This window comes from Rhea americana, unplaced genomic scaffold (assembly GCF_003343005.1).
Source record: "Rhea americana isolate MKP2758 unplaced genomic scaffold, rheAme1 scaffold_241, whole genome shotgun sequence".
In the NCBI taxonomy this organism is placed as follows: domain Eukaryota; kingdom Metazoa; phylum Chordata; class Aves; order Rheiformes; family Rheidae; genus Rhea; species Rhea americana.
The window spans coordinates 42,281-62,037 of record NW_028186359.1 but is presented as its reverse complement, the minus strand read 5'-3'; the positions used below and the strand labels follow the sequence as shown (position 1 = coordinate 62,037).

General features: G+C 36.7%; 1 protein-coding gene across 1 annotated transcript; it reads left to right on the top strand.

Moving 5' to 3' along the window:
• Positions 1–13,389: 13,389 nt before the first annotated feature.
• On the top strand, positions 13,390–19,641 carry LOC146594934 (bile acid receptor-like). The gene is made up of 10 exons (XM_085306607.1): positions 13,390–13,480; positions 14,659–15,024; positions 15,672–15,812; positions 16,329–16,468; positions 16,559–16,663; positions 16,761–16,860; positions 18,030–18,158; positions 18,688–18,804; positions 19,188–19,301; positions 19,403–19,641. The coding sequence occupies exons 1-10, from the start codon at positions 13,390–13,392 to the stop codon at positions 19,639–19,641; spliced, it is 1,542 nt and encodes a 513-aa protein (XP_085162733.1).
• The last annotated feature ends 116 nt before the right edge of the window (positions 19,642–19,757 follow it).

The following is a 19,757-nucleotide window of genomic DNA, read 5'->3' as shown; positions in this document are numbered from 1 at the left end:
ACGACGACTAGAAGTATTCCACGACACTGCTCTGAAAAAGGGGAGAATCCAGGTGGAAAGCCCCTGGTTCAGGCGCCGTGCAAAACAAATGCTGCTCTGGGCAGTCTGTACAGGAGGGCACACATCCTTGACCCGAGGGAGTTCTGGTTATCTATTTAAATACCCCATTAAACAGTGTGTGATAAATTCCCGGCTGAGATCTGTTGAGCTGTCATCTTATCTAATACTCTTGTTTGTCCCTTTTAACAGTAAACATCCTCTACTCAAGTTAAAATAACAGAAGCTCTGTAATGCTGACTCGGTTCTTTGTTATTTATTTGCTAACTAAAGCTACTGTTGGTGATCTGTGATGTCCTTGATGCTTAGCTCAACTTTGTGTCATAGTGCTTTTTTATTATTACCAACTCTATTAATATTTTCAAAAATAATTTTTTAACAGCAGGACTCCATTTGACTTGAGTGATCTTTCCAATTTAAATACCCTTTGAGACAAACACACAAGAAAATTTTAGGATGTTTTATCGGATAAAAGTTTCTTTGTGATTGGAAAGAAAAACCAGCCTACGCAGCCTATGCAGTGCAGAAGAGATGAATAATTAACAAAAATTTCAAGACATTCATACAATCCAAGAGGGAATACATTAAGTAAATACATTTGGTCTATGCAATCAGAAACAAATTAATTAGTAGAGTACAAGAGATACATTTTGCAAATATGGGAAATGCTACTTTGTAGTAACTTGTATGGAACTAAAAGACTAGTCCACATTTTATATCCTGTTTTTCTGTTACCATCTAGTCCTTCCTTATTTTTCTTCCCATGCAAGAATACTAAAAAGTTAAGACTATTTTCATTACCACAGTTCCTTTTTCATAATGGCTGACTTTCAAACATTTGGAAAACTGATAAATACTATTGCCTTTACAATTCTAGTTATGGAACAAATGGGCAAAAGATTCGTTGTCCTGTCCTGCATTAAACATGACATCCCTACGTAGTAGCCAAAGCTTGTTCCCCTTATTCCCCTTTCTGTCCCCACTGTTCCTCCTCCCCCCCGCCCAACCATCCCTACCTGTGAGGTTCAGCACCTATTGCCAGTGAGCTCTGGCTCTACTCTCTCTGCTCCATGCCTGCATTTAAAGTCCCTCTCTCTCCTCTGCCAAGTACATCACTTTCTGCAGAGCCTGGGAGCAGCTGTACAGGAGGAGGCCTAATATAGCTAGATAGAATGATGTATGTGTACCAGTTCAGTATCTTCCTGCCTTTCCACTTACTGAAGTTAAGGAGGTTCTGTGAACTCACATATGCAGTCCCGGAGGTTCAGAGCAGCTCATTTCTACAACAGGGAGGCATTCAATGAACCTTATCCTAAATACATTGCACGCAACTATTCAGAAGTGCAGCACCAGACATTCCAGTTCACATCCACTAGGAAATCAGCTACAGGAACAACCTATCTAGTTCAGCATGAAGGATCAATACAACTCTGCACTTGGAGTGCATATCTGAATGGGCAAATGTTCCTTACATTTATACTTTTCTTCAGATAGTTTTTGTTGGGATTTAATACTCACTTTTCCCTGGCTTTAGTGATGGATGATACCCAAAGCTTTCAACTGTTCTCCACTGCCAAGTGGAGACAAGAAAGGAGAGACAAAACAGTCATTACTGCTGTATCAGACTTCCGTGGCAGAGTCAGGTCAATCCCTCCGAGGATTCTGACTGCTTGAAATAAAATTGCAGAATGAGAAGAAGACAGAGCTTGCTATACTAACACCACACAGCAGTTAGTCTGTGTTGTCACTCAAGAACTGGGCTCATTCCCTCTCCAGCAGATCTTTTGACATAAAATCATTTGTTCAACTTCCAAAGGACAGTAGAATGAACTAGTGTGGCGCCAGGGCACAGATCAGATCCCAGTAGGACAAAGCTCCTTGATTTAAATGCTAGGAATGTTTTTCACCAAAACGTCTAGTACGTAGCAACAGAGCTTAAACAAATCAACAGATGAGCATTTTCTGTGCAGTGGTGTCTTTTAATTCCTTTGGCTTCTTATCACATCAGCTCTGTATAAACTGAACAGAATGTATAAATTTGGCCTCTCAAACTTTTTAGTGTTTAACTTCAATTCAATTAAACACTTATGTATGTGTACAAAGTGAAAAATGAGGTTATAAGAGGTTAATGCTTTAATGCTTTTAATAACTATTAACCACATGGCTGTATTTTGTCAGACAGAACATGGTTTTGTTCTATCAGGGAAAGCATATGCTAGATAGAAGCATATTGGTGCTCTCCAAAACAGCAAAGCTGGTACAGAACAAAAAACTTTGGAAAAGGCCACCTTGGAAAAATCATAAGCAGTATTTCTCTGATGGAATTTCTGAGCAGAATTTCTGAGTATAAGCTCAGAAATGAACTAAATGAACCTAGATCAGAGGAGGAAAATCAAAAAGGAAAGATTCGTGGCAGATCAAAAGTACAGAAGGATTGACAAAGAACTGGTAACAGTTTCTCAGTGTATGTGAAAAAGGAGGGAGTGGCAGTCATGCAGAATCCTAGGCACAAGCTATTATCTGTAGATTTAAGAGGAGTTCAGGGACTGTTGCTGTGGATGTTAAGACCATGTGTACCAGGTAATGCTCTGTACTTATCCAGAAACTGACAGTGGAGTAAATGATGGTTAAAAATGTACACAGGAAGTAACCTGTAGAAACATCTGTGACAAAGATTGAGGGGCACATAAATGTTCGAAGTAGATAAAGCAAAATAGGACTATTTTCTAAGATTATCTTGAGTTTGGGGTAAAACCACATAAATCATCGATGTGGTCACTGATGTGTCAGCACAGTTTGAAAAACTTTGGCTCAGAGTCTCTGATAGCACAAGTCTCTCACAATATTACTGCAGAGACTGGCTTTTGTAAAGCTGAAAGACATTCCTAATTTCCACTAGAAGTCCTTCCTTGACAAACTTGGTACCTAACAGCCAAATATTTCAGTACCTACAGTTTGTTTAAAAAACAAAGCAGATGTCTTTCTCTCACACCCTTCCCCAAACTGTTGGATTGTTTGCTTTTACAATTAAAGCGATGAGTTTTACACAATTATCAACTACTGTCACAATTTAACGAGTATTGCCTTCTACAAAACCTGGACTACAGAGCTTTGCAGACCACAAGGCCAAGTGAATCTTCTTGTACTTCCAAGCCTATACTTCAAGGCAGACTACTGCTGCATAAAAACCAGAAATTCTGTGATAAAAGTTCTTACTAAGAAATTCAGTCTCACTGTTCATCTTAATTATCCTGCTTTGACAAAACTGGAAGAGTTGCCCATTGCACCACAGCATTTACATTAATGAGTCTAATATTCTTTTTACTATAAAAACAAATGCCCATAAGATGGGATCTAGGCTAGAAGAAGTATTATAATTGCTAAATGGATATATCCAGCTATTTTAGTCTCTCAGCAGCAACACTCCACTGCTGACAAAATGCTGACCGAGAGATTCCATAATAATTATAATTATTAATATAGAATGTCAAGACATTCTGCTTTATGAAAATTAGGTCCATGATTTGGCTTTCCTTCCATGTACTTACAAAAAAGCATGGTGATTTAAGAATCTCTGTGCTTGAAGATACATTAAAAGTGTTCTCTATTAACCATCAATTCCAACATCATTGAAGTGGAGTTTAATCAAGCTTTGGTTACACCTTCTTCATTTTACTCCACACATCTTGCCAAATACTGATGCACTGCAGCATTTCATTGACAAATCTTGGTCTCTCTGCCAAGAGAAAACAAATGAATTTGGTGTGGGGTGCTGAAAGGTAGAGAAGGAAAGATAGCCTTTCATTCTATTGGTATTTAATTGAATAGGAACTAATAAACCCATCTATCTTAGGATGGTAGGCCTGCCCTGCATACCAAGCGTAAGAGGACGTACAGAAGGAAGGAGACCATTTTGCAGGCTGACTTTGATTCTCAAAGGAGTTAAAGACAGTTCAACTTCTGCATTAAAATTTCACAAGTGTTTAGCTCTCTTCAAGATTTGTGAAAAACCTGGAAGCAAATACATAGTGAAACTAAGCAGTAAGTTAAGATTAAGAAAACAGTCAGTGTTAAAAAGTTCAAAATTGCTTTTCTCTCAGGTCTGACATATTCTCCCACTTTTTCATCCCATGAAACTATTTAGGAACTTAATTTTTATCTTCTACCAAGTTATTTCTCTACTAGTTTTACTGTGAAGGTTTGTCTGATACATTTGATACAAAACAGAGGAGTCTTTGTATTATCTAATACTAAGCCACATGGATGAATACATGTTCTATAATGCTAAAAGAGGAGCTATTCACTGTATTTCATAGGGTTTTTTCACCCCTGCTTTGGGGGAAGAGTTGAATAACAGTGTATTTGAAATCTGGACAAGAAAGGTGTCGCCTGATGAAATTTCCCTGGCAAGGTTTAGTCTCATTCCTCTGCTGAAACACATAGCTTTGCTCTGTGAAGATTATTTCTTTTCAACTTTTGCAATTAACTGGACTGCTTTAAAAAATACATTTAGATAAGTTAAGAGCTTTTGCAAAGCAGTGCTCAAAGGAAATGACGCACAAACCTTGTTGCCTGAAGCTACAAAAACAAGCACATGCTTAAAACCTATAGAAGCAGGAAAGCACAGGGTGAACTTGTATTACAAATAAAATCTCATGTTTTACGTTTTGTTATATCATTATTATGTTGGATCCGAAGCACTTCAGTCAGGCTGAGGCTGACCTACTACACTGACATTCTTAAATTAGAAGCGAAACCAGAAGCGGTGATCAATGTATTGCAGGAAAAAGAGGCAAATACTGACAACTAAACAAGCGTGTGTTTATCAAACACCTAGGTTCATTACATTTTAGATTCATAATATCATTAAACAAGTCACCTTTGACAAACAATCCCATGTCTCTTCTGTACACTGCAACCCTCTTCATAACTGATGCCTGTACAGAGGTCCGAGTTATTCCAGCAAAAGCTTTCTTTGCCTGTCCTAAAGTTTTGCATGCACAATGCTTGTGAATGTCTGCAATACAACAAAGGACAATTTCCTACTACAGTAGCTCCTGGCTCCAATATTATCTCTGAACACTGCATACATGCTCCAACAATTAAAACACAAAACAAATTAACATCCTATGCAAATTAAATCTTTCTCTTTGTTGAGAGCCAGAAGTACAAGATAACACCAACATCCAAAAAATGTCAGTCATGAAGCTTTGTGCTGATTATCTCCTAGAGCTGACGTTCACCTTTGCCACACAGTGCCAGAACTACTGCACATTTTAAGATTAATAAATAAACCAGGAGAAAAATGATTAGAAAGCTTTCATGTTTTTCATGGGTCCCTCAAGAAACAGTAAACTTAAGCAGTTCTCAGAACACACAAATTTTGCTATGAATTAGTCCTTCACTGTATTTTATGTCTATTTCTCTAAAACTAAAAATATGTAAAGATGAAGTCTAAGCATTTTAGGACATAAGCTTTACTATTAATGCTCCATCTTCTCAATGCTGTTCAGAATAGTTTACTAACAGGAGAGCTGTAATCCTTTAATGGAGTAATCTATATTTGAACATAATCTTAAACTCATATATAACAACAATTACTGTAATTAGTAATTGTTTTCCATGGGCTCCCAACCGCTCAGTATTCGACTCTTGCTTTAATCATTTAATGATTTACAGTAACGAGCTGGAACATCAGTATTTTGCACTGAAATGGCCAAAATAGTTGGCCAAGCATCACTGCCCTTATGTGACAGACCTCAGATGCTTTTGCAGAAAGTTAGCCAAAAGCAATAGACAATGCCATCACTTGTCTTTTATTTTTACTGAAAAACAACAACAAAGTGACCATAATGACTTGTAGTCAGAGTCCCAGTAGCTTTTGAAGGACTGTTACTTTGCTGAGATTCTGCCCTTTGTTTAATTTGTGTTTGACAAGTGCTTTATAAATGAGCAGAAGAGGTGGTTTATGTTTCATTAATGAGGCTGATAGTGGTTAATTACTGAAGTTGTGTAAATAATCCAATACCAGATCAAGTAGAATGGGTCAGTTATGTAGAGAAGACCCAGCTGGAGTAGATAAGATTTCCTTTAACTATTCAAATACCAAACAAGTTACAGAGATCTAGAAACTGTAGTTCAGATGAAAAGAGAATTTTGCTGAGCTTGAAAATGAATTCTCTCAACACACATTGATCCAGAGAAGGTCTTTTTTTGATCTCCAGTTTATTAACTCCCTCGACAACTGCACAAAGGTAGACATTCAGTGTACATGAGACTGTAGAGAGGCCACAGTTTACATTAATGACAGAAATGAGGCTGCTAAAATAGTGTGACATAAGGCATTCAGGTAATACTCATGTCATCATCAGACGTGATTACTTGGTACGGAGAACATGCATCCCTTATTCTGCACCTCAGTGGCACTTCTAGATTTGGACTCATGACAGGCCCATGCTAATATTTTCAGCCCACCTCTGAATCACCTCCCCCCCCTTTTTTTTTTTTACTCATCTCTAGCAAAGCATGCTTCAAGTATCTGCTGATTTACTTTGACTATTACAAAGACATTAAACATGCTGCTGATCAGACAGCTTATCAGTGTGTTACAAAATTGACATACGCAAGGAAAAGTCACAGAAAACAGAGCTAAAAGACATCTCAAAAGTCCCTTCTCCTTACAGATCAACTCTGGAAGAACAGTTCCAAAGCTCTCTAAGTTAGGCCAACCTAACCTATAAAACATCCAATTATGAAGATTACATAGGCAACATATTCCAGAATAAATTCCAATTTATTTTCACCATTACAAATGCTTTCTCTATCATCTAAGTCCTCCTTACTCCTAAATAAACTTTTTATTGCTTGTATTCTTTATAAGCACAGAAAATGTTTTATTTTTCCTTCTCTTTTCAGCAGTTCTTTATGTGTTTGAAGAGTGCTCCCAGGTCTCCCATTTTTATTGTCAACCTCAGCTTCGATTAGGGGAATTGATCTGTTAAAATAATTTTAATGCATAAATTTAACATAGACCAATCCTCTGGTCTGAATCACTGACTGTGCAGAACAGTAATACCACGGCTATGAAGATAGCATATGAGTGGGAATAACAGGCCGTGGGCTTCTTAAAGTAGCACTGCACTTACATTCTACTGAAACTAAGATTTAGGCTCTTACATACTTAAGTAACTTTAGAAATTCAAATTACTCTGAATCCATTAGCTTCTGTAATGTTGAACAGAATCAGGATTAGATACCTTCTGAAAATGTAGGCTTCAAACTTAAGTCTCCCAAAGTCTATAATATTTAAACATCCAAGTCCTGTAAGTATACTTGGATAGTTTATCAGTAAGCTGTTTTCTATCAGAAAAAGAATAAAAAAGTCATTATTATTTAAAACTAGGGATAACATTTCACAAAATGCCCCCCCCCTTTTTTTTTAACATTCATGTGGAAGGTTTACTTAAAAGCTGGATGAAAAAGACCATGGTATTTGAGATAGACACGCTGCTAGGAAAAAAAGGCTTAATCCTATCAATTGTAAACTGTTCATTATTCTCATTAAAGGTTTTTAATTTGACATCTTAATAAGTTTAATTATGCATAATATTTGTCTTTCCAGTAAAAGCCACCTTATTAAGCAGTACAAGATCATTATCTTTGTTCCTACTACAAAAAACATATGTTCCAACCCTTTGCCACCACACGTGACCAATCCAAAGATTTGAAAGTCCCCCAAAACCTGCAAGATGCTCAAATGTTTGAGAAACCATTTTTTTCTTTTCTTGAAAGGCCAGACTCAATTTCACTTCCACAGACTCAGTCACAGATTCCTAAATGGTGCCAGACTATGTGGAAATAAGTAATGTGCTCTTATCTGGAGCCTAGGAAATAGTGATACATATTTCCTTTGAAGGACAAAGTCAGCTTGCCGTGTATTCTGCCACAGATCTGTGAAAACCTGTAGTTCCCAAAAGTCTATTTCAAGTGACTCTGCAGTAAGGTAACCAACAAGAACTGAGTTTTTCCCTTTGCCATGTAACTCCACTAAGTCTACAACAAAACAGTTTTACTGAGGTAATATCAAGAATTGCTCTTACACAGAAGAAAAGTGACTCTCATTCTGCAATTAAGACATCTGCCACCTTCTACACATCACGTTAGGCAGCAAGTATAATGACATGATGCTTAACTAAAAAATGCCTTCACCCAGAAGATCACATCTCATATCCAGGAAGCGATAAAAGCCTCAGGTTGCAATGATTAGTTTATAAGAAAATGTTCATAATGAAAGAACTTCTTAGTTTTCATAAAAATGAAATTTCACAAAATTAATGGCAACAAAAGTTGCTAACAAGTCACTCTCTATTCTGGCGGTACAGATTAATCCTGGGCATGCTGCATTAGCACAGGTATGTCAGAGTTAGAATACACTGAACAAGATAAATGTCTTGTGTTTGGAGATACTGGCCTAATCAAATGTTCCCAAATGCAGTTATGTACTGTAGATATATCAAACTAATACTACTGTGATATTTTCTCTGACCAGACAATGAACATTATCTGTTAACACTCGGATATGCCGATGTTAAGCAATCTAAATGGGAGAGATTCTACCAAGAAAGCAAAATATTTAGTAATCGGACTGAGAGAACTCTGGGAAACAGTGACGTGAGGGTCCCCATGGCCTCTGTCCCTGATGACCCAGTTATTATTTGATTTATGTGGACTTGCAGCTGCCCTCGCTTCGACCCCAGAAAAGGCTGTGTGGGAAGTTCGTGTCTCAGAGCCTGTAGCATTGCTCTGCAGAGTGTCTGGAGCCTAGTGTATGCAAAGAAACTGATAAATAGGGAAAAGGCCCAGTTTGCTCCAGCTGGAGTCAGAGCTGGAATCACTGCTACATCCCAAAAGACTTGCTCCGCGAAGAAGAGACTCTCTCTGGAACTAGCGTAAGTATTTCATTCACTGTTCTGAATGCTTTGGGATTGCAAAATGTTATTCTAGCCACAAACTGATTTACCATGTGAAAATATCTGAGGCATTTTTTTTCGGTTTGCTTTTAAAACTGTTGATTAAATTAAAATAGAAAACAGGCACTTCTAAATCAAGTATCCTAGCCGCCAGGAATTTGTTCCAATATTACTGTAACTACATAAGCTGTTTGTGGTGCACAATTATTTTGGAGGATGAAAGGATGTAACTCTCTTTTCAGAAAGTAAGGTGGAAACATCAAATTTCAGCACCAGATAGTCCCATTTCATTCATATTTTATGAAAGGTTTTGAGATTGAAGAGCCTTGGATCACATTAAGGATGGGATTTATTACTAAGACTTACCTGCATCTGACATACAGAATAAAGTAAATAAATTTTAATTCAGTTATTTGCTTCCTTCCTCAAAGTACTAGGAAAACCGTAAATTACAAAGAACATCTAACCTTTTATTTCACAATATATCTAAATTATACCTTTAAAAAAAGCATTAAAAATTAAAGTATGCTTTCCAGAAGAAAAAAAAGTACCATGTTTAACATTGTTAGAGAAACGTACAGCCTAGTGCCACTGCTTGTTCATTATGCTTGCTACAAGGCATGTTAAATAAATGTTGAAGACATTCAGGTTGAGTTCCTAATGTTCCCTTTAAACAAAAAAATCCCCAATAACACAACTGTCAAAGTATGTATGATAGCAGTTAAAGTACTGTCAATGAAGACATCTTAAGGGCCTCCCTGGAGAATCTTCAACAAGAAATATACTTTGCATTGTAATAAATTTGATAATACAAATTSATGATATTTTACTTAATGATACAGTATTTTATGGCAATAAAATTATAAAGATCAACTTATGCCCTAAATAACAATAAACAGATTCACCATATGTTTTCTAGTCTGAACATACACATTCTGTTAAATGATTAGCTGTTCTGTGGTCACATCTTACTTTCATCAATTACCTTCTTTTTATGGTTTTCACCTTTGATGAATTGAAAAGTCTTTCCATTAGGACTAATAACTGAATATTGCTGAATTTCTGTATTGGATGGATAACCAAATCCCTGAATAAACGCATATTTCACTTTATATTGAATGTTATTTTTTGAGTAGACTGATCATTGACAATACTAAACTTGTAAAAGAGCAACTTTGTCAAAAGTGCTTCAGCAACTTAGACTCTAAGTCACATCTTCCTCTGGAGGGAAAMAAAAATAAAAACAAGAAGATTCTCTCAGGTTGTAGAACCTTTTAAAATAAAAAGTTCTCCAAATGACTGAGATTTCACATGTGAACATATCCAGCAGGTATAGCTCCTCAGAAGTAACTGGGAAGAAGGGAAAGCAGGATACAGTATGTATGTTTATGTAGATGAAATTTACCCCCAAGTCAGTTTGCCTCACAAAGGACTAAGAGTTTCATCCTAACTGTGTTAATTCTTGTGATTCAACAAAACAGATTTCAGCCTCTTTTGTTTTCAATTATTCCCACTTTTTAGGCTAAAGATCTTTATGCATCATCTCTGGGAATACATTACTTTTTTTTTTTTTTTTTTTTCCCTAAAGCACATGCACACAGAAAAGTACAGCTATATTTTAAGAACTCAGAAAGGAGAAAAATGGATATAAAATATTATGGTTTCAGAATGGCATGGCTCTCATTGACCAAAACATCCAAACTTCTTCCCCCTGTGCGATTTAAAATTTGTCTAAGTTGTTGTTTTGAAAATTATATATTGGACATGTATGCTGCATTCTGTCAAGGATTCCACCAAGTTCAGAGTCTGCAGCTAAGCTTACGTGCATGTAGAATTTACTTCGCTGCATGGCAAAGGGTTAATGAATGTATGTGTGGCCTGAAGAAGTGTCYCTGAAGTCATGGTTCACTGCCAGTGAGGTGTGAGAGATTAGGGATGGCTAGTGAACTCTTGGGAGATCAGTGTATAGAGCATCACAAAAGTTCATCGACTCCTAAAATCTGGAGGAGGCTTCTGTCCTGCTGATTGACTCAAATACAAAGAACAGAATATTTCAAAGAGGCACAGATTGTAACACATGATTGCTACAGTCAATCTTACAAATCACAAAACTTTCCTGTCCTAGAGAATTAAGTTCTTTCCTTAGCTTATTACACCATTTTCCATAATTTTGTTTTAAAAAGCCCAATGCAAATTTATATCAGAACAATTCTCAAATGTTAGGAAATGCAACTATTAACATTTATGAACAGGTATGCTGATCATTAAATTTCATTTCAAGATAGTATAGCATTCCTCAGATAAACATGGGATTTGATATTAATACTGTCATGGTATTCTCTTAATTGAAGAGTTTCAATTTGCAAAGTCCCATTCTCAGCTGGAAATTCTGGAGTTAAATCGGTAACTTTTATTAGCATAAGAATCAGTAAGAAGGGCCAAATCCTCATATCCATTCTCATACAATCATATAAGTAGTAAAAAACTTTGCCTAATTAAAGTCTGACTCAGAGCTTCAYGATGTCTAACAAACTACAACACCTTCCATTTGGCAGCATACGCTTCATACTCCCAATTTACATGTGAGGTAGACTGGATCAGTGTAATTTTATTTTCTAATTTTTAACTTTATTTTATATTCTAATCTTTTTGATTATTATTATTTGAAGAAACCACTGGAATCCAGAAACACATTTCTTTAGCAAATACACATTTTTGATGGAAAAAAAAATGCACTTTGCCCAGACCAAATTGATCTGGCTGATAAGGACCTCATGATTCAGTGAGTCATTTATGTTTCAACCAAATATTTACTAGCAGAGCCCTTTTAACATAAAAGCAGCATACCAGTCTCACTGCATCTTTTCACCTTCTGCTGGCAACATGAAGAGAAAGTGTTCAGCTCCAAAGATATGTTCAGTCTGGGGGGAAGGACATGTATATCTCAAGATATGACTTCAATTCAAACTCCCTGAAATGACACATTCATTTTTTTGACTATAATAGTTAGGCACAGATATCACACAAAGCCTAATATGTGAGTCTTTCAAAGATATTTAAATYCTGTATGTTAATTCTGCAAGAGGCATATACATATAGCCCTGTGGTATACATAAGACATGGACTTGCTGTTTCTTCCAAATATTTATTTGCCTTCTTCATCTTTCTTGTCCTTCCTATCTGCTCAAGGAAAGCCCATGAATGGTCCACTGGCAAAGTGTCTTGGCAGAGTGTTTACCCTGCAGGCATCAGATACAACATAACCAGTGAGGCTCTCAGCCACATTCCACAAYGCAGAGGAAAAAGAAAGGCCAAGGAAAGCACTTCCTACTTAACACTCTAGTGGCTATTCCAACATCACTCAACTGCCGAAGTTATACTAGAGCTTGCCTGTACATACATATATATACACTCAAAACCAGCCCACATAAGTCTTCATATAGCTATTATTTTTTTCTTTTTTTAAACCCCTCTTTTCAGAATTTTTAGAATACCCTTTTTTAGAACCTGTCTACAAAGGAAAGTTACTGAACAATAAGATAGTCTTGAAATCAAAGCACAATAGCTATTCAGCTCCAACTGTGTCACTGAAAGCTCTTAGTACACTGTTATAGTGAATGTAGGGCTAACTATAGATAGTCAAAGCATCCAAACAGGAGCCTAGGTTCCTTCAAAAAAKCAAGGGACAGAGAAAAGCAACTCCAGAAGGTGATACATCCTACAAGAAACTTGATTTTTTGATCCTTCAGAAGAAACTCAAATCTTGAAGGAATATGGGCTTTTAAATGTGGAACCTAACCTAAATTAGACAGTGCTTAAGTGGGGCAAAGCCAGGTCTTAATGCATAAAAGAGCATTTACATGGGGGAGGAAGAGTCATGCTGGCTTTTCCAGGCCATTTCCCTATCAATCTTTGTGAAAAACAGCAAGTCCACAAATTTCACGTTTCCGCAGATGCCCTACCTCATTCTGCAACCAAGTTTTTTCTATCCAGGGAAGATTCTTTTAACTACTTCCTGGTGAGAGTTCATCAATGGTTAGGCTGATTCCCCCAAATTGTTCTGTGTAAAATCAGTAGCTGAAGAGTTCCAAATACAAAAAATGTATACATCTTGAAGATGTATACACTGACTCTATACCTAATCCTTAGTATAATCAACATTTTGCAAACTCATTTAAAKTATTGTGTCACTTAACACTCATCCCCGATTTTCTTACGATATGCAAATGGTTTAATATCTTGGAATTTCCTGTTTTCAGCTCCTTAGCTAATCATACCCAGTCATTCTTTCTCAAGTGATGTTTCTCTTACACTTCCTTTTCTCTAGGTTTCCTTCTCAAAAGTCTATCGTATACCAAAGTGAATGAAACAGTGCAACTTGGGGCACAACATGGCAAATACATTTGTCACAGTACCTGATGGGTACTGTCTTGCTGAGCCCATACAGTATTATGGTGAGTAAAGTAGAATTTTAATACTAAGAAAAATCAGTATAGTGAAATGAATGTAATCAGTATAGTAAAATGAATGTCTATGGAAATTATCACTCTTTTCTTCATTTTAATTTATCTTTGCAAAGCTCTTAGGAAGCCACACATTTGACTACCAAGCCTATATTGCAAATACGTTCAAATATATTGATTATGCTGACAGATGATTTCATATAAAGATTACAGTGGAGCTCCCTCCCTTTAACCTGCAGGAAGAAGCTACGGGTTTTATTATTGTATTCCAGATACATTATAAAGAGATAATGGTTATTATTCTATAGCTTACACAACTATAACTGCAATCAGTAATCTAATTTTGGATGAGTAAAAGCAAGACCTGATGTCCATTAGAAACAGAAGGACCTTCAGTCTACTTTTTTTAAAAAAACCCTCACATTTATTTTTACAGATTTAAACAAGCACAAAATTGAACACGATACATGCTGCATGAGCTTYCCTTGGTATAACAGTGTAAATTTGATGAGATACTTGAATCAAATGAAAATACTATAACCAGAAATGCAGGAAGAAACTGTCTTCAAAATTCCATACACACATGTTATCCTATATAGTTATGAAATGTGATTTTTAGCAACATGTGGAAAAATAGTAAACAAAACAGGCCTTGATACTCTACTGAATACTGACATTCAGACTCATGCCACAGTAAATGTTACCACTCTAGGATTTCTGAAATTTCAGATTTCTAATGTTTATTTTATAAYATTATGCCTGAAATATGTACCAGTAACAAACATTTCACTCTAAAAAATTCACTTACTTACAGGAAAAATATTCTCCTGTAATGAGGAAAACAAAATAAAAACAACATGAAACTATAAATTTAAAGGTAACTATATACTCAGTCGACACGATACTCAATTAATTACCAAAAAGAATCGAGTGGCATCCACGTGATATTGCCCAGACTGTTACCAAACCATTTTACTACACCTTTTACTTAAAAATATTACAAGTAGCACATTTAAAAAGAATAAGTCATTGAAAATGTGTTCCTCTAATATTTATGCTTAAATATCTAGTCTGTAAAAAGTAAAAAAAAAAAAAAAAAAAAAAAATCAAGTAGCTAACGTCAAGATATTCTCCAGGTTTTTTATTTAATCTGTTTCTTTTTTATCTAGATGTTTTACCCGAGCACATCAATTATCAGCTACAAGACACAGATTTTCAGACTACTCCTTACTGCCAGTATTCCACAGTTCAGTTTCCTCCTCCAGTATTACAGTCACAACCTTCACAGTCCCAATACAGTACATATAGTCTGGACTCTCAATATAGTGACGGGCAGTATATAATCAGCAACTGTGAATTAAACAAATCCCCTTTCACGGCTTTCCATGTTGATGACAATGAATATCAAGGACTAAAACGGCCAAAATTAAACCATTCTTCCTTGCGAATGAAGGGACAGGAAGAGCTCTGTGTTGTGTGTGGTGACAAGGCCTCAGGCTATCACTATAATGCACTTACCTGTGAAGGTTGCAAAGGTAAGAAGAGAATAAGTTTATCTGTATCTTACACATGAATCTTGCGCAACAGTGCTCAATTTAATGTGGTAAGATTTCACACCTGTGATTTTAAAGGAATAGATACCATTAATTTTGTAATTTATCTAAGGTTTGTAKCTTTGTAGGTTTACAATTAATCTAAGGAACTCTCTCCCTAAGAAGCCGACCCCAGATTCACATTTTTATAACATCTTTTGAAGAAATATTTTTACAGTATATATTTAACATAAACATTTTATGCAACTGATTTTGCATTACTGATTACTATTTATCAATTATTCACTAGAATTGTGTCTGTTTAAGTTCTGATCTTCTCAMAACAGTTATCATAGTTACTTCAGTGTTATTAATTTTGTTATTAAATTTAAATAAAAAATAAACATTTACTTATTACCTATACTTTTAGCTTTCTATATGGGAGTTATCTTGGTCAAGTAAGAAAACTGGCAATTAATATTAGTTAGAAAATACTAACAAGTCATTAATATTGTGCTGTTAAAGACCAAATTTAAAATCAAGGCGATGCTTTAATTGTAAAAAAAGAAATCCTAAACTTTAGTTCTTTAGATCATTATGAGATAAAGATCCTTAGATTTCTACAGTCGTAACCTGACTCTTGTCTGTAGGCTTCTTTCGACGTAGTATTACTAAAAATGCAGCGTATCGATGTAAGAATGGTGGTCACTGTGAAATGGACATGTACATGCGAAGAAAGTGTCAGGAATGTCGCTTGAAGAAGTGTAAGGCTGTGGGAATGCTAGCAGAATGTAAGTACTCCTCTGCTGGCTACTGGCTATCAATTCTGATAAATTCTCTCTCAAAAACTATCCCTTCTCCTCATTAGAACTAAAAGATATTGGTCTAAATTTCACTTTGCTGTAGGAAAAAATAACTTTGGAGTCTGTAGGACCTGCATCATCATCATCTACAAAAACCATCAGTATCTCAAAGTTATGAAGACTGCTGTTCAAAGAGCTTGCACACGCACACCATGAAAAAAAAATGCATAGTATTTTTTGATGAACAATTCTCATGTTTACATGTCACACAGCCACAAACAAAATAACATGGGAAGATTGCAAACACTCGGGCCTTTTATGGATATGGAACACAAACTCACCTAACAAATACCGTTTTGCAGTATTTTCTAGGAAACAGAGTTCCTTACAAGTTACGGCTCCTGCAATGCAAGAGTTATGTTATCTATAATAATACAAGTTATCGTTTCAAATGGTAATTAATTTGAAAATCTATGCATTGATACACACTTCTATGCCTCACAGGTTTGCTGACTGAAGTACAATGTAAGTCAAAGCGACTCAGGAAAAATTTCAAACAGAAGAGCAGTTTCCTTTSCAACATAAAACTAGAAGATGAGGGACTGAATAGTAAGCATGTATCATCTACAACAAGACCTGGAAAAGTAGGATATTTTTCTATTTGAAATATCTCTTTTTATCATTTATTTTTGCCTTCATCTACTGTCATTTATTTGATTTTTTTTTTTAAACAGATCCCAGAAAAAATGGAACTCACTCCAGGAGAACATCAACTCCTTGACCACATTGTAGCAGCACATCAAAAATACACAATTTCCCCTGAGGAAGCAAAAAAATTTGTATGTATATAGAACAATCAGCCTGCATTACTGAGTTATTAGTATCCCAAAACACTGTATTTGGTTCTATCAAAAGTCTAAACTGTCTTTCATGCAGCTACAAGAAACCGCAAGTCCAGAGGAAAGCTTTTTGCATCTCTCTGAGACAGCAGTTGTTCATGTACAAGTGTTAGTGGATTTTACAAAAAGACTCCCAGGTAAGTTCCTTCTTTTGGAAAAAGTTACAGTGTAAGTCTGACACATCATTTTAAGAGGCAGATACCATATTGATGGCATGCATCTGAGAAAAATATAAGCTTTAAGAAAATTTTTATTTAACTGATTATCTCATCTTCAAACACTAATRWTCAGGATTACTATTTACCAGTACTTGCTAGTAGTTCCCTACATTCTCTTTTATGAGGACAAATTTGGACTGCCTGCAAACTTTTTACTGTAATTAGATTTCTTTTCCATGTCTGACACAGAATAGAGATATTTTCTGAGAAGTGTATCTACTTTAAAATACTATCTTGAGCAAATTATTATCTTAACACATTCTGAAATCCAATTCAGTCTGCAATTTATTATACTCATCAAAGATAAAATAGATGTACCTTCAAAGAAAAGGCAGCACAGTAAAGATGTACCAGGATGTGCTCCTACTCCTAATTTCCTATAATACAAGAACAAGGGAGCATAGAATTAAATCCACTGCATTTCAATGTAACGTTGACAAAATAACGTTCAATGGGGAGGTTGATAATTTGTTCATTACTCTAAGTTGTAAAACTCACTGACAAAAGTCAATTGACATGTCTAAAGCAGACATTTGATGTAATTTATTCAGTATCAGTGGTAACACCACTGTGAAACAGGTCTGAGAGGATGGATGATTTTGTTTTCTAAAAGTTGTTTTTCATACTGTGCTTTGATCAGGATTAAGAACAGGATTAAGTTCCTTTGCTCTTAAATTATAAATGCAGATAACACATTAGTCAAAAGATGAACATAAAAAAAAAAGATCAGATATGAATGAATAAGGAGACTATTCATATTCATTAAGCAATATAGGCCATGTGACATATATCAGGTAAAAATAGCATGTTAGGGAGAAACTTTTGATAAAATCTTGCTTATTCCTAAATACATCTTTTTTAATCTTCCTCCGAATCTTGTAACACTGGACACTGCCAACAGCACAAAACCTTTATGTCTGGTCTGCAAAGTAGGAAGAAAGACCCCAAGAGTCTAGTCTTTGGTACATAGGTCTTTTAAATATAGCTCCTTCTTTCCATTAAAGATATTAAAATATCATTTTATCAACTCACATTAGGGGCTTACAGGCAGCCACAGCTTTAAGTCTTAACAGTATCTTTCTCTGTAGGATTTGGAAGTTTAGCTAGTGAAGATCAAATTGCGCTGCTAAAAGGGTCAACTGTTGAAGCAATGTTTTTACGTTCAGCACAGATATATAACCAAAGAATCAGTGAATGCCAATCATCAACAAGTGAAAGTAAGTTTGACTAATAAGCTTTCTATTAACACCAGCAGTTCATCCATTTTGAAACAAATTCCATTTGTTTTTATTCCCCGAATCTCAGGTAATCGCCTACTAAAACATAGCAATGTTTAATTAACAGTAATAGCAGTTACGTCTACATATCTTCCATACGATTTTTTTCATAGAGCAACCCGAAAAGTAAACATTAATTAGATCTCCATTTTCCTGATGTCAGTTGCAAACAAAGAGCAACAATTTTAAGTGTTTGCACAACAAATTATGGGGTGGGTGGATAATATTAACTACATTAATGACATATATCATGCTAAATTTGACACAAGAGATTATTTTGACTAACAATAATGCAACAAACAAACTCGTTGCTTGGTGTCAGAAAGAACTCTTTCCAATTTATCTTGTCCCTCTGCATGGAACTGAGAAAAAGACACACAATTTCAGGTACATACTTGCAAAGTAGATTCAAGCAAATGTTTAAAGCAGCATAATGTTTCGCTGTGAACTGTCATCCCTCTTGCTGCAGGTCATGGAAGATCTGATCATGTAACATGTTGCCATGTTCAAAACCTCGAAAAGAATGCCATTTATTCCATGGAAATGTCTCACAGTGAAGATAGCCCGACTTCCACTACTACCACAGGTAACAGAGGCCTCTGAAACAAAATATTTGGAAATCTGCGCCTTTTCTGACCATACTCTCCACCACACTGAGCGATGCTGTTGGTACGGCACATGCCCCCTCTCCTCCCCTCCACCTGAAGCTGGTCTGCCACCACTCAGGCACTGTTTGGAAGGAGAAGGCAGCTTATGCCTTTGCTTATATCCCAGGATAAAGAAGTCTAGAGCTGTATCAACAGCTGCACAACTGCAATAGGAATTAAAATTGTTTTCATTAAACTTATTAGCCATTTCATGAGATGTAACAGCCTAGAACTTTAAAAGATTAGGACAAAGCTGATTCATAATGACATTGTCCGTTTTTGTACTGAAATAACATTCCGATAATTTTATTTCATTTCCAAGGTATAACCGAGGAGTTTATTACCGCGCTGTTTTACTTCTACAGAAGCATGGGAGAACTTAAAGTGACAGAGACAGAATATGCCCTGCTTGTGGCAACAACTGTGTTTTTTTCAGGTAAAACCGTGAGATGAGTTGCTGTTACTAACACGCTTTTAACCCATTTTAACCCCCTGTGCCGCGGGCCGCCCGCCCCCGCTAACCGCCCGCCCCCGCAGATCGCCCGCTCCTGAGGAACAAGCGGCACGTGGAGGAGCTGCAGGAGCCGCTGCTGGGCATCCTCTACAAGTACTCGAAGATCCACCACCCCGAGGACCCGCAGCACTTCGCCCGCCTCATCGGTCGCCTCACGGAACTGCGCACTCTCAACCACACCCACGCGGAGGTGCTGCTAACGTGGCGCACCAAGGACCCGCGGCTGACCCCCCTGCTCTGCGAGATCTGGGACCTGCACTAGGCGGCGCCGCAGCCGAGCCCTGCCCTGCCCCGCAACGCCGCCAACGCGCAGCGCTGCGCGGCCGGGCGCCCCTGCTGCCGCGCCGCTGCCCCTCCCGGCCTGCCTCGCGCGCGCGC